Source organism: Erythranthe guttata, chromosome 11, assembly GCF_056151865.1.
Source record: "Erythranthe guttata isolate IM_541 chromosome 11, IM_541, whole genome shotgun sequence".
Taxonomy (NCBI): domain Eukaryota; kingdom Viridiplantae; phylum Streptophyta; class Magnoliopsida; order Lamiales; family Phrymaceae; genus Erythranthe; species Erythranthe guttata.
The window spans coordinates 12,584,909-12,600,609 of NC_142543.1; the positions used below are offsets into that span (position 1 = coordinate 12,584,909).

Here is a 15,701-nt window from a genome sequence, read left to right on the forward strand (position 1 = left end):
CAGTGTTGTCACTGAAAGTATCAGCGACGAGATATTGAAGTGGACACTAAGGGCGTGTATTTAGCAACCCGTAATTAATGGTGATTAAAAATATAATTATTAGTGACATTTTATTGGGTCGTTAATGTAAAATTTTATGGTCACAAAAATATTAGTAGGGTCGCTATAACTACATATATAGTGACCATATCGTTTTGGTCGGTGAACTATATTCATTTAACAACCTAGTAGTTGGTTGTTATAACTACATATACAATGACCATATCGTTTTGGTCGGTGAATGATAATCAGTTAACAACCAATTAGTTGGTTGTAATAGTTTTTGTGTGGTTGCAATTGGTGTTGCACTTCAAATATTTCAGAGACCATTTTGCGACTAAAAACCTCACTGCTAAAAATATTCTTATAACAAGTAAATAATTGGTTGTTATTGTGTTTACATTAGAAACTAAATAATGGTTGCAAAAATAATTACAATTGGTTGTTAATGAGTGTATATTAGCGACCGAGTGACGATTGTAAAAAGTTTTAAGTTTAGTTGCTAGTGTGTATATATTAGTGACCGAATGTGGATGAAAATATATTATAAAATCGGTTACTCATTTACATATATTAATACATAATTATTTATTTAAATTAAATATATATACGATAGAACCCATAAGTTATTCAAATTAAATAGAACTCTGCAGATTTAAACACTATCAATCAATCAAATCAACATTCAAAAATTTGAATTAATGTCACTAAGCTGTTATAATCGGTATCCAATATTCGTCTACTAAAAAAATGAATACTACATTATTACGTTTTATTACAATATAATATGAAATTTTTGGATATTTACTATCATCAAAGATCGAAAGTACTGAAGTTCTTGCAAAGGTCCCACTTTTTAGCCCTTGTTGTTCTGAAAAATTGAAGATAAAAATTCTCCTGCAAATAATACCAGTTTTTCTCATTAGCAAACATATTTATAGTTGTAAAAGAAGATAAGAAAAAATGAATAATATAATGCAACTTCCCGAATATCAGTTGATTAGAAATAAAATAGCTACAATACTACCAAATGAATCAGCTCAAAAGTCTCGGTCATAATAATTCCAAAGAATGAAAAGAAAATAACTCGAAAAACAATGTTGCTAGAAAAGTAAAAAATAATTAAAAATTGGACATAACAAAACAAAACTTGCATCAAATTGTAGACTCAAATTTGTGCCTACGGATATTGAAAAATAAAACCAAGTTATCGACATAAATATTTACTCTTGTATCAACTACTGTCTATTGGCACACATATTTTATAGTACTTACATTTGATCTTTCGTCAACCATGATCCCAAGTAAATTGTCCCAACACTAGGTACGTACTGTTAAAAAAAATGAATTATGTTAATAACCACATAATCATTTCTCAATAACCAAATGAAGAATCACATAATTTTTCTCATCAATTGTCAAAGAGAAAATAAAGCTAAAACCATTACTATCAGCAAATGGGAAGTATAGCTTAGTGATTTCAATGTCTCAAGTTAAAAAATCGCACAACAAAACTTGAAACACAGTGGAACATTTAATATTATGCATGGTAACATTTTACACCCAATAATCATCAAAAAATGTTCACTTGTAAATCCCTTGATAGCTAACAACACTTATACCTATGTTATTCTCCACTTTACTCCTATTTTCAAATTAAAGTATATAAAACACTGATAAAGTTCTAACATATTAAACTATAGAAAGTTAACTAATAGTTGAAAATAACTAATTATTTAACTAGACAAATTGAAAATTAATAAATAAATAAAAAAGATACAACAACAATGGGTACCTGTGGAGTAATTGATCTACGAAGCAAAAACTCCTCGTGATTTTGTGCACAAAATTACCAGGACATCATCTGTGCAAATTTCAAGCAACAAACTATCAAAAGATTATACATAGTTAAATATATAAATAATTGAGCATGATACAACTAATATATTTTTCAAAACACGAAAAATTTGAACCTTCAAATTATATGTGAATGACTACAACAAAATTTTCGTATACGCTATCTTGAGCTGCTTTTCCATGCAGCTCACATGGAATTTTACATGCTCGAGGTGAATGAAGACAAAAATTAAACGCACATGCAAGTAAATACCTGAAAATATCTAAATCGACAAACAAGTGTGAAATAATACGTTTTAGCTATATGTAAAATATATAGTATAAATGCACATACAAGACAATCTCAATAAAAGAATATAACGTCAAAAATATTTATACCAATTAAGAAGAACAAAAGCCAGGCATCATCCAATCAAATGGTAGACAATTACATCCACTCTCACATTTCCTTGATCAGATTATGTAGTTCTAAAAGTATTTCCAATAAATTCAGGTTGTAAAGAATATAACAAAAAATAAATCATAATACAATTAATGTAAAAATTATTAAAGGAAAAGAAAATTAAACTATTTATACCTGCAACCATTCACTATTCCATGTCACTATCTATATCGACATGAGATGCGGCTTCATCATCACTGGTCCAATATTCGAATAAGGTGTCATCTTCGTCTTCCCATCTTCTTCTTCATCATTTTTATTATTGTGCACACATGGATTAACAATCTCTACCGGAGCTTCACCACTACGTACTACCGATCTAATCTCTATAGCACTATCTTCAACTTCAATATAAGAACAACATTCTTGTTGATATGCATCATTTGCATCAGGTTAATTCCCATTAGTAGAATTAATGATAGTTGGGTCAAAAAGATGTCGGTGTTGTACATGTTGAACTACTCTCCAATTTCCACCTAATTTTGTATCACTAATGTAGAAAACTTGAGTTATTTAATTTGCTAAAATACAAGGTTCATTTTCGTACCAACACTTGCCCACATTTATACTCACAATGTCACCATCTATCTTTACTACTTTATGTCGATCCAAATCGAACCATTTACAACTAAATAATACACATCGGTAATCATAAGCATAACTCAACTCAATCACATCCTCTAAAACTCCATAAAACTTAATCATTTTACCTTTGTGAACTGCATCTGTACACACTTCACTATTTCGAGTTACTCGTCTAGATTCTCTTAGACTAGTTAGATACTTAACTCTTTCTACTATGCACCCACTACATTTACTAATATGATGGTCAGGGCCTGATGCAAGTGCAAGAAGTTCATCCGTAGCTTCTGGGGATTTTGTACTCCGAAGCTTTTTAATCTAATTTATCAAATATATACAAGATAACATGTATTAAATTAAAGAACTACAGATTAATTGCCATAATTGAAATATGAATTTGAGTTCTTACTCGATTCTCAAAACATGAAGCGAATTCTTTTTTATGTCTAATCTCCCACCCAATAGGATTTTCTTGCTTAAGTTTTTCTTCGTGCTACCTGAGAAAGAAAAAAAGTAAACAATAACACAATCAACACATGTATATTTTATTATAATGCTATAAAACAATATCTAATTACCTCATATATAAATCAATCTCCGCACAGTTATTTAGGACAAACCAATAGAAAACATTATATTGTTCAGTGGGCATTGTACAAAATTTGTTTCTCCAAAGGTTCGAATTTTACTTCAAAAAACAGAGATAGTTGCATTTTGATTTTTCTCACCATAATAATTTCTTTCCTCTCTATTATATTTTGTCTCAATTCCATGAAGATATAATGAGCAAAAACTTAAGCACTCTTTTACAACATAGGCCTCTGCGATTGAGCCTTCAGGACGAGCTCTATTTCGAACCATCCCCTTAAGAGTACTAAGATACCTGTTAAACATATATAAATGAAACACATAAATTAAAATACTAAAGACACCAAGTTAACTTTAACGAAGTTCGACAAATAATAAATAAAATATTGAATTACCTTTCGATAGGATACATCCATCTATATTGAACCGGTCCTCCAATTTTTGCTTCTTGTGCCAAATGAATTGCTAAGTGGACCATAACATCAAAAAATGCAGGTGGAAATATCATTTCTAACTTGCATAATATCAAAGGAATCCTCTTCTCCAAATTGTCAAGGACATTAACATTTAGTTTCCGGGAACACAATTGTCTGAAAAAGCTTGCCAACTCAGTAATAGCATCCAGAACATCCTTATGCAAGTAACCACGTAGTCCTACTAGAAGCAATCGTTGTAATAGAACATTACAATCATGACTTTTTAACCCGATTATCTTACCATCCTTGATATTCACACATCTAGATATATTTGCAGCATATCCATCAGGAAACTTCACCGCTTTTAAGAATTCCCAAAAGCCTTTTCTTTCCTTTTGGGATAGAGTATAAAGTGCACGCGACTTTACACACTTCAATTTGCCTTCTCTATTTGTTTTGGTACCTTTCAAAAATTGTAAGTGTAACTCCCTCCTTATACCCATATCCTCCAAATCCAAACGAGCTTTTTCAGTATCCTTTGTTTTACCATCAATGTCTATTATAGTTCCCATTACACTGTCACATATATTCTTCTCAATATGCATTACGTCAAGATTATGCCGTAATTTTAGTTTTGACCAATATGGCAACTCAAATAATATACTCTTCTTTGTCCAACATGGGTGTTCAGAAAAACTCTTTCTTTTTCAGATCAATGGAATGCTTGCCAAGCACAACATTTTTTACCTCTTCTAGTTGTATAATAATATCATCATTGCGTTGCTCCACAGGCTTGGATCGATGTTCTACCTCACCATTAAACTTAACACTTTTCCGATAAGGGTGATGACGTGGCAAATATCGTCTGTGACCCATGTAACAAATTTTGCTTCTTAGCCTCTGTGAAGGAGTATTAGAGCTGCATCTTGGACAAGCACGATAGCCCTTTGTTCGATGTCCGGAAATGTCACCATATGCAGGGAAATCATTTATTGTCCACAAAAGTGCGGCATGCAAAAGAAAAATTTCTCCAGTTTTTGCATCTTTTGTTTTAACTCCCAATTCTCATAATTCCTTCAGCTCATCCATCAAAGGTCTCAAATATACGTCAATAATTCTTCCGGGAGATCGGGGACCAGGAATCAATAGTGACATCATGAGATAAGGCTCTTTCATGCATTGCCAAGGTGGTAAGTTATATGCCATTAAGATCACGGGCCAAATACTATAAGAGTTGCTCATGTTACCAAAATTATTAAATCCATCAGTGGCTAGTCCGAGCCGTACATTTTGAGGATCTTGAGCAAACAAGGGGTACTGTTTATCAAGATACTTCCAAACTTCAGAATCTGCAGGATGAATCAACGTATCATCTTTCTCAATTTTACGGTCTTTATGCCATCTCATATCAGAGGATGTCTTCCTCGACAAATATAACCTCTGTAATCTTGGCTTAACAGGAAAATAACGCAAAATTTAGTGAGGAATTTTCTTTCCTTTACAATCATTTACTTTCCATCTAGACTCTTTGCAGATGGGACAATCATTTAAGCTTTTATATTCTTTCCAGAAGAGAACACAATCATTTTTACACGAATGAGTTAACTCATAGCCCAACCCAATGCGTTTTAACATCTTTCCCGCCTTGTAAAATGATGAAGGAATGATATCACCTTCTGGCAGATATTTTTTGAATAAATCAACAAGCATGTCATAGCATTTATTAGTCATTCGATTCAGGAGTTTGATGTGAAGAAATTTGACAAGGAAAGATAACAATGTTTTGGAGCAACCAGGATATAATTTGCGTTGTGCACAGCTCAATGATTTCTGAAAATTTTCCAATTCCTCATCGAAAATAATATTTGGTTGATCAAAATGGCAATCGTCTGAAGAATCAAACACATTTTCATTATAAACAAAATTGTGCATACCAAAATTCAAGTCCTCTAACATCTCTTCCACGATACGAACGATGCTAGGGTCTGGTTGAATTTTACCTACAAACGATTACTGAACTTCTGTTTCTTATGCGGCGTTCTTGGGCATGGAGAACAGAAGTGCCCGAGGAGATATGAGGATGAGTTTGAAGAACCTGGTGAGAACTTCCCGTATGGAACTTGTCTCCGAGCCAATCAGACCACGGCAAACCAAACCGTCAGATTACCTCTCCAACCGGTATTACCCGCGTCTTCTAACTTCCTGAACCATCAGCAGGGATCGACCTCACAAGGACGAGGCATTTTTGATTTGATCAGACAACCCCTGGGACAGCAATCCAGCAGAGCTCGAATGGTGGAAAGGAGAACAATGAGCCTACGGGGCTGATGGAATGCAGCCTGATTAGTAATCCTATTCAAGTATCGCCCACAATTCCCATTGGACCATTTCCAATAAAGAAGATAGCGGTATCAAAGAAAAATAAGGCAAAAAGAGCAAATGGAGAAGCTACTATTGGAGACACGAGAGGTGGAAAAAGACAGCACACCCTTTGTTTACGCGACGAAGAAACAAGCTCAACGGCGGAGACTGCCTCGCAGTCCCGCCGATACCAATGAGTTGTCTATTTTGGAATTGTCAAGGGTTGGGGGTGCCCTTGACAATTCACTCATTCGGAGATATCCTCCGAATTCACCACCCCTCAGTGATGTTTATTTCGGAAACGAAAGCGACATCACACTTGGTAGAGAGACTAAAGAAGAAATGGAACCTATTTGGGGTATCGGTTGACAAAAACGGACGAGCGGGAGGGCTCGCACTTTTCTGGCAAAAGAACGTGAAAGTAGACCTTATCTCTCTCTCGAATCATCACATCGATGTGGAGATCACTTATTCGAACACATTAGAGAAATGGAGGATTACAGGTATTTATGGCTATCCGGAGCACGCTCGGCGACATTTAACATGGGACCTTCTCCATTTGTTGTCGGGACAACGAAATCTTCCATAGATTGTGGGCGGGGACTTCAACGATACGCTCTCTACGTCTGAGAAGGACGGAGGAAACCCTAGACCACTCTCAATGATATTGAGTTTCCAAGAGGCTTTACAGGACTGCCAACTCACTGACTTGGGTTACTCACGATCGATTTACACATGGTCGAATAAACGAGAAACACCACTAACCGTGAGATGTAGACTCGATCGGGTGTGTGGAAATGACAACTAGCGATCCCTTTTTCCACAGGCCCAAGTTCAGCACTTGGAGTTTGGAGGGTCTGATCACGTGCCGATCTTGCTCACCCTTAAAACCCGGGACACAACTAAGAGGGAAAGGAGACGCCGACAATTTCGATTCGAGGCCATGTGGATCCGACATGAAGACTGTGCAGACATTATCCACGAGCAATGGAGTGAGCAAACGGAAACCGATCCGATCGAAGATTTGTTGACCAAAACGGAGAGCTGTAGAGCAGCGCTTATGCGGTGGAGCTTGGTTGGTATCCACAACCCTAGGAAACGCATTGCGCATATCCAGCAAAGACTTCACCTTTTGAACATGGCAAGGAGCTCGGCAGATGACATTAGGGAAAGGAGAGAGTTACAGATGGAGCTCGAACATGCCTATTAGGATCTTGACACTTATTGGAAACAACGGAGCCGAGTGCAGTGGATGAGGGAAGGAGACCCGAACACGAGCTTTTTCCATGCGAAGGCCATAATTAGGAAACGGACGAACTGGGTTTACAAGCTCAAAGATGACTCGGGAGAATGGAAAGAAAACAAAGCCGATATTGAGCAGGTGATTGCAAAGTATTTCTCATCGATTTTTCATTCAACCCATCCACCAGAGAGTGTGATTGAGAGAGTGCTGCAGAACATCGAGCCAAGGGTATCCAATGAGGGTAGCCAGTTACTTTCTCTACCTTTTAGAGCGGACGAGGTAATACGAGCTATTTCCCAAATGTCTCCCACCAAATCCCCAAGCCCTGACGGCTTCCCGGTTTCGTTCTTTACTAAATTTTGGCATGTGCTATGGAATAATGTGCTTAATTGTGTTCTAGATTTTCTTAATAACAAAAAGCTCCCTAGAAAATTAAACTACACTTTCATTGTTCTCATTCCTAAGGTTAAAACTCCGGAAAAAATCTCCGAGTACAAGCCGATAAGTTTGTGTAACGTTATATACAAATTTGGGTCGAAAACCATTGCTAATCGTATTAAACCCTTTCTGCAGAATATTGTCTCCCCCACCCAATTAGCCTTTGTGCCCAAGCGCCTTATCACTGATAATGTTCTTGTCGCGTATGAAGTAAAACACTATATGAAATTTAATACTAAAAAACACACAAACTTTATGGCGGCTATGTTGGATATTAGTAAAGCGTACGATCGAATCGAATGGTCTTTCTTACAGAAAATTTTATATGGACTTGATTTCCCTACATATTTGATAGAGCTGATTATGCTATGTGTTTCTTCTGTGACTTATTCTTTTCTTTTCAACGGATGCCAGTTTCGATCGTTAAAGCCGAATTGAGGACTTCGACAGGGGGACCCACTCTCCCCATACCTCTTCATTTTGTGCACGGAGGCTCTCCTAGCAATGATTCGCCAGGCTGAAATTGACGGATCTCTCCAAGGAATCAAAATAGCTCCCACTGCGCCAAGTGTTTCGTGCCTCTTCTTTGCGGACGACACCATCGTGTTCTGTCAGGCAACACCGAAGAGCGCTATGACCCTACACCGGATACTACAAGATTATGCACTTGCTTCGGGCCAAGTTGTTAATCTTGAAAAATCCACAATGAATTTTTGCCCCATGACACCACAAGAGACGCAACACTTGATTCAATCCACCTTGGGTTTTCAAATAGTAGCGAGGCATGAAAAATATCTCGGTATGCCGTTTTCTATGGGGAAATCAAAGCAGGCCATTTTTGGGTTCCTAAGGGATCGGATTCTCGCTCGCATAGAGGGATGGGGTGAAAAACCATTATCGAAAGCAGGAAAGGAATTCCTCATCAAAGCGGTTCTCCAATCTATTCCCTCGTATCTCATGAGTTTTTTTAGTCTCCTAGTGGGTCTTATCTATCATTTGGAGAAGGCGATTCAAAGGTTTTGGTGGAGTAACGGAAAATCTCGTTCGATGTCTTGGGCACCGTGGGTCAAGATGTGTGCTCCCAAAGAAAGCGGGGGCATGGGGTTTCGGCACCTTCGTTCGTTCAACCTTGCAATGCTGGCTAAACAAGTATGGAGGATAGTTACAAATCCGGAGCTATTGTTGTCCAGGCTGCTTCGTGCAAAGTACTTCCCGTCGGGCAACTTCTGGTCAACACCAATGGGGCTCCGCCCGTCGGTCACTTGGCGGAGCCTCCTCCTTGCTCGCCTCCACGTCAAAGATGGCCTACGGTTTTGTATTGGTAACGGTGAGCACACCTCCATCTGGGGTGATCCATGGATTAAAGAGGATGGTAACTTCTGTATAATAACACGCATGCCGATATACAACGCTTTCCCGGACAAAGTGGAAGATCTAATTATGCCCGACTCTCGTACATGGAATTTGGAGCTCATCGACGAGACGTTTTGGCCAATCGACCGCCACAAAATACTCACGACCCCCATTGGTAGTACCCACGCAAATGACCGGCTGGTGTGGCACTATTCACGCTCCAGAGATTTCACAGTCAAATCTTGTTACCATAACATTATGCACCGCCACCACACTGGTAGCGGAGACCATGAATACGAGAACTCTTAGCGGAGTGAAGACAAAGAGTTTTGGAAATTTATTTGGCATTTGAGTATTCCACCAAAGATCAAAATCTTCATTTGGAGAGCTGTTGGAGATCTTATCCCGACCAACGCTCCTCTATTCCGACGACATGTTTCATCTAACCCATTTTGTGGCAGGTGTAGGATTAAACCCGAAACAACCGTTCATGCTTTGGTCCAGTGTAGGAGCTTAACTGAGGTTTGGTTGGGCCAACCGTTCGAACTCAACGGGGCAATCGAGTCGGCTTCCTTCCGCCAATGGATTGAGCAAATAAGGAAAAAGCTATCGAAAGATCTTTTCTGCCTAGCAATGATTCACTGCTGGAAATCTTGGGATTCAAGGAATCGCGAGGCTCATGGAGAGGTGGGATTAAGATGTTGGGAGTTGTGTAGTTGGAGCGAAAACTACCTTTCAGTTTTCAGAGTTGCATGCCATGTTCCGCCTACGCCCAAAGATCCCGTCCCACGACGAAATTGGAGCCCACCACCGGACGGTTTCATCAAGGTAAATTTTGATGCCGCTCTACCGCCATCCCAATCTTTCTACAGAGTTAGTATGGTGGCCCGAAATTCAGAGAAGGTTGTACTTTGGTGGTGCGTTAAAAAATTCACAAAAACTGTCCAAGCGGTAGAAGGAGAAGCCCACGCAGCCCTCAAAGCGATCCAAATGGCGAAGGCTAAATGTTGGAACTCGATTATCCTCGAAGGGGATTGTCAGCAACTCATTACGGCTCTTAGGGATGAAGACGCCAATTTATGCCCGTTTGGAGCATATCTAGAGGACATTCAGGCTCTTATTTCATCGTTCATTTCGTGTCAATTTTCTATTATTCCTCGCACTTGTAATAATTTAGCTCATGCATTAGCAAACATTATTGAGCTCGCAACTCGGAGGGTCAGTTCCTTCCTCTAATTTTGGCTAATTTAGCCGAATAAAATTTCCTTTCTTTCCTCAAAAAAAAAAAAGGACAACTAATTAAATATTTTACTAATATCTCAAAACCTTCTTATTTTAATTAACTTGACACGTAGATATGATTTTTTTAATGATCTAACCAATTCATCTTTAATTTGTATGATTATTACAATTTTGAGTGTTTATTTATTATTATAAATTGTAGTATAAAAAAGGAATTTTAGTATACATGTTGATATTACATCATATATAAATATAAATATAAAAAAAACCCAAAAAAACCGAATATCGAACCGAGTTATCGGTTCGGTATTTGGCACGTAGCAAATTTTTGACTCGATTATGTTTAGGTTGGTCGGTTTACCGCCTACTCTTGATTTCAAAATGAGATGATTTTTAAAATTACTTCGTATGATGAAGCTCGTGTTCTTATTTTCTGAAGTTTTACAACATCTTACAAATTTCAGAACTATGGAAAATTTCAAAATTTTGAAATTTCCGAAACTTTTAGAATTAGAATGGATTTCTAGATTTCGGTGATCTTAGCCTCATGATTAATGAACATAAGTAGATAGATTTCTAGATTCCGATGATTTTAGCCTCATGATTAATGAACATAAGTAGATGGATTTCTAGATTCCGATCAATTTAGCCTCGTAACTTGGGTTGTTCAATTGGTAAAACCATACTGAAATTTCGGTACGCCAAAATTTCATACCGTTTAACGAACCGAAATATGCGGTTTGCTTCGGTAAATAACCAAATTACCGAAATTTTATTCAAATTGTGGTAAATTTTGAGGTTTTATTTATTTTTATAAATTGTAGTATATAAAAAAAGAATTTTAGTATAAATATCAATATTACATATAAAAATATAAATATAAAATAAAAACAAAAAATCCAAATACCGAAGTGAATTAACGGTTCGATATTTGGCACGTAGCAAATTGTCGGCTCAATTATGTTTAGGTTGGTCGGTTTACCGACCGTATGAGCACGTCTACTCATGATTTCAAAAGAACATGATTTTTAGAATTAGTTAAAATCAATGAAGTTCGTGTGATTGATGCTTGTCAAAGTGTTCGTTCTTATTTACTGAAATTTTACAAAATAGCTGAAAAATTCTGAACTCTGGAAAATTTCATAATTAATATGATATCTGAAATTTCAAAATTTCGTAATATCCGAAACTTATAGAATTAGAATGGATTTCGATGATTTTAGCCTCGTGATTAATGTAAATAAAAAGATGGATTTCAAGATCTCATTGATTTTAGCCTCGTGATTAATGAAAACAAGTAGAAACCATACCGAAATTTCGGTAAGCAAAACTTTCATACCGTTTACCGAACCAAAATATGCGGTTTGCTTCGGTAAATAACCGAATTTACTAAAAACATTTAAAATCTTTGAGTTTTTATTTATTTTTATAAATTGCACTATAAAAGAAAAGGATTTTTTGTATAAATACTAATATTACATATATATATAAAAAAAAAGGAATTGTGTAGATTAAGTATTAATATTTTACTTCATGTACTAACACTACAACTCAATTTTTCATTTATAATTAATAATTAATCTGTTGAGTGAGAGCAATACAATACGAATAAGTATATTATTTAATGTATCAAAATGTTAATTAATTAAGATTATACAGAGCATATGGATATAGTCCAGCCCATAAAACCAAAAAGATAAAATCTAGCCCTAATTTTTTTACCTCGTTTCTTCTTCATTTTTTATCTAAAAAGCTGGCGGCAATTGATAGAAATTGGCGGTAATGGATCACGATTATGCACGTCTTCAACCAAATCACCATCTTTCCTTATCACCTGCGATCTCCTCTGTTCTTCTCTGCTATAAAAGGTGACTTTGCTTCTCATCAATCTTTACTAAAAAAGCACATATAGATATTGTGGGTTTGTGGGTAAACTCTGACCACGAATTTCGTAGCTTCCACTGCGAGTGTAATCAACTCAATCGTACTGGTAACACCTATACCTATTTATTAATTCACGCAGATAAGTGGTGAAAGGTGTTTTTTTAGATTTTTTTTTCTTTTTTCGATGTACTCGTTATTGAATATTTAAATTTTTGTACATATAAAACATAGAGTAATTTCAATATTTACTTGAGATAATATGATTAGGTTATTGAATATTTAAATTTTTGTACATATAAAACATAGAGTAATATCAATATTTACTTGAGAGAATATGAATAGGTTATGTTACAATTTCAATTATAACAGATATGTTCCTTACATAAATCAACATGTTCCAAATGCTTCAGATGTGTTTTATGTGTGTCATCTAAGTTATGGCTAGTAAAAAGTTAATCATAATTTCTAATAATTTCAGTACATATTTTTTAAAGATAATTATAACTAGAAAAAATATATTACAAAACCAAGTTTTACAATTGTTTTATCTGTTTTGATACGATTTATTGATTTTGATCATCTACTTCTATTTAAATATTAGGTTTGATAATGAGTATCAATAGTAAGCGTAAAATGGAATTGACAAGAGCATTGGCAACGGCTAGTAAAAGTAGGGATTTAAAGCGTAAAATTGAGTTATCCAAGGCATTAGCAGCTGCAACAAGCGACAAATACGATGATCCAACTATGCATTCTCTGCATCAATCTTCGGGTGATAATATTGTTATTTATGTTATTTTAGATACAATAGTTTTTCTAGTTAATATAATCTAATGTGTTGTACATCGAATGTTGTAATTCTAGATAAGAGAAACAAAGCATCACTTCATGCGGCAAAAACTTCTAGAGTGCAAATGGAAGAGCTTGCACAACAACATGTGCATAAAGCATCAAACGGGAATATCATAATTAACGGTAGAGGTATTATTGACTACAACTACTTTTATTCATTTCTTGTTTATCTCACTTTCAATATTTTTTTTACAGATCCAATAGTAGATGTAGTTGAAAACACATCTAACGCCACCAATGGTAATGTTTAAACATATTGTATCTTTTTTAAAAGATTATTCTACAATTATTAATTATTGATTTCACTAGGGGCGATAATTCAATTATTTGTGTTATTTTAGTTACAGTAGTTTTTTACTCTAATTTTTCGACTTTGAATGTTGTAATTCTAGGTAAGAGAAAGAGAGTGTCACTTCCTGCGCCCAAAACCACTAGAGTGCAAATGGAAGAGCTTATAGTGCAACTTGCGCCTAATGCGTTAGATGGTAAATCAGAATTAATGTTGGAGGCATTATTGGCTAAAATTAATGTTTTTTTTTTTGTTTTGGGTTTATTTCACTTATTATCATATGCTATAAAAAACATTTCTTTGTAGAGTCAATAGCAGATGTGGTTGATAACACTTTTGATGCGACCAACGGTAATGTTTAAACATATTATATCTTTCTTAAGCTTATTCTAAAATTATTAATTATCGATTTCACTTCTCCTAGATTTTTTTACATGATTAGTGGCTGAGAAACGAGGTCGCGGTCTTACTCGAGGGTTAAATACACAAAAGTATGTTCGCAAATGTGGAGAGAAGCCAAAAATTGTGATTCCGAGAGGAGTCAACAAGCCTATTGGGGAGCACAGCTCGAAGCACGCCACTCAAATTGGGGTATTGATTAGGCTTGACGCTCCAATGCAAGTAGCGGGTTGGGCAAAAATTCCAGTTGAGGAAAAAGAAGATCTTTTCAGAAAGTTGATTGTAAGTGATTCATTCGATTTTCTTCATTTGTATTTTCTATTTTAGTTCAGATGTTAACAATGCAATTTATCTAACTTGAGTATATTAAATCTCCTAAATGGTAAAGAATAAGCTCAGCTATGAAGTAGATGAACCTCATGTTGTGAATTGTATTGGAAGTCTTATGCTAAACAGTACTCCACGTTTCGATCCAATGCTCATAAGCATTATCAAACGATCAGAGATAAAAGTGGTGTGAGACTAGCTAGACAAAGTACTTATGAAAAACTTGCCAATCGCCATGACGATTGGCTTTCGTTATGCGATTTCTGGGAGACAGACACATTTAAGGTCTATGTTTTTACTTATAAGATTTTAGTTTGTATAGAAAATTAAATTTTATGTTGTTGATCCAAAAAGCAAGTTACCGTGTTAATTGTTTATTTAAATATTTGCAGAAAATTTCAGAGACTCAATCTAACAATAGAGATAAGCTGAAATATAGTCATAAATTTGGGACTAAATCTCGTGCTGCTCATCAACATGAGAATATTAGTCATGTATATATTTTCTTCATTGTAAATATTTAATTATAACTATAAACTTATATTTTTTTATTACTTCATAACAGAGTCTGGATGATGTTGATATGTACACGGTTCAATTCTACAATGCAAAGAATGGATGGTCCGACAAAGATGCCGAGGCTAAAAGTGTAAGTGTAACCCAAGTTTTACTTTATTCTTTACCCATTATATGTATGTACTAAGAGTAAGTATTTTATGCACGAAGTAATTCTAATATTGTTTCTTTGAAATAGGCTCAAATGAAAGAATTGAAAGAACAACAACAAGCTTTGCCAGAAGGTGAACGTATGAACGCAGAAAAGATTTGCATTACTTTCCTTGGAGAAAATTCATCATATGCAAAATCAAAAGGTCTCAACAAAAAGTCATCACGTAGTAATGTTTCTTTACCTTATGAATTATCTACTAGTGGAGCACGATTAGAAGAAGAGTTAGCGACCACACAAGCGGATTTGGCAAGTGCAAAAGCTGAATTAGCTATTCAAAAGACCACAGTAGAGGCTGTGGTGAAATGTGTTGAGAAGATGACCGGTAGAATCTTTTCTGAAATAATTGATACCGAAACATTTTCTGGTAAAATGTATATTCAAATAAATTTAAACTATATGTGTTTTAATCAAGAAGTAATTCATGATCAAATTTTTGCACTCATTATACTTTGTGTGCTTCTTGATGCAGATTAATACGATCACATGGATACAGTTATTGGATTGAGGTATATTTAGATTAATTAGATTAATTGCTTCTAAGAGCAATATTTTATTTATGTTTTTAAGTTCATGAACTATTTAACACGACGGAATGTTTATCCCTTGATTCGTTTTAGTTTTCACCTGTTTCGTATCAACTCTTATATTTCATGCTTTAA

At 35.4% G+C, this 15,701-nt stretch overlaps 2 protein-coding genes across 3 annotated transcripts; one reads left to right on the forward strand and one right to left on the reverse strand.

Annotated features, from left to right (window-relative positions):
• Window positions 1-674: 674 nt before the first annotated feature.
• On the reverse strand, window positions 675-5,885 carry LOC105958208 (uncharacterized). 2 transcript variants are annotated; one of them, XR_016034374.1, is made up of 7 exons: window positions 3,904-5,885; window positions 3,499-3,803; window positions 3,330-3,417; window positions 2,474-3,238; window positions 1,835-1,903; window positions 1,315-1,370; window positions 675-936 (listed from the first exon to the last, which is right to left on the reverse strand). XR_016034374.1 is itself a non-coding variant. In XM_088825601.1 (7 exons), exons 1-4 carry the CDS (start codon window positions 4,527-4,529, stop codon window positions 3,136-3,138), a joined length of 972 nt encoding a protein of 323 aa, XP_088681727.1. In that variant the 5' UTR covers window positions 4,530-5,879; the 3' UTR covers window positions 675-936; window positions 1,315-1,370; window positions 1,835-1,903; window positions 2,474-3,135. The 2 variants fall into 2 exon arrangements, 1 of the variants encoding a protein (XP_088681727.1); XM_088825601.1 differs by having other exon boundaries at window positions 3,649-3,803; window positions 3,904-5,879.
• A 1,652-nt stretch (window positions 5,886-7,537) lies between these two features.
• On the forward strand, window positions 7,538-10,555 carry LOC105958402 (uncharacterized). The gene is made up of 4 exons (XM_012982415.2): window positions 7,538-7,807; window positions 7,994-8,176; window positions 8,417-9,525; window positions 9,781-10,555. Exons 1-4 carry the CDS (start codon window positions 7,538-7,540, stop codon window positions 10,553-10,555), a joined length of 2,337 nt encoding a protein of 778 aa, XP_012837869.2.
• The last annotated feature ends 5,146 nt before the right edge of the window (window positions 10,556-15,701 follow it).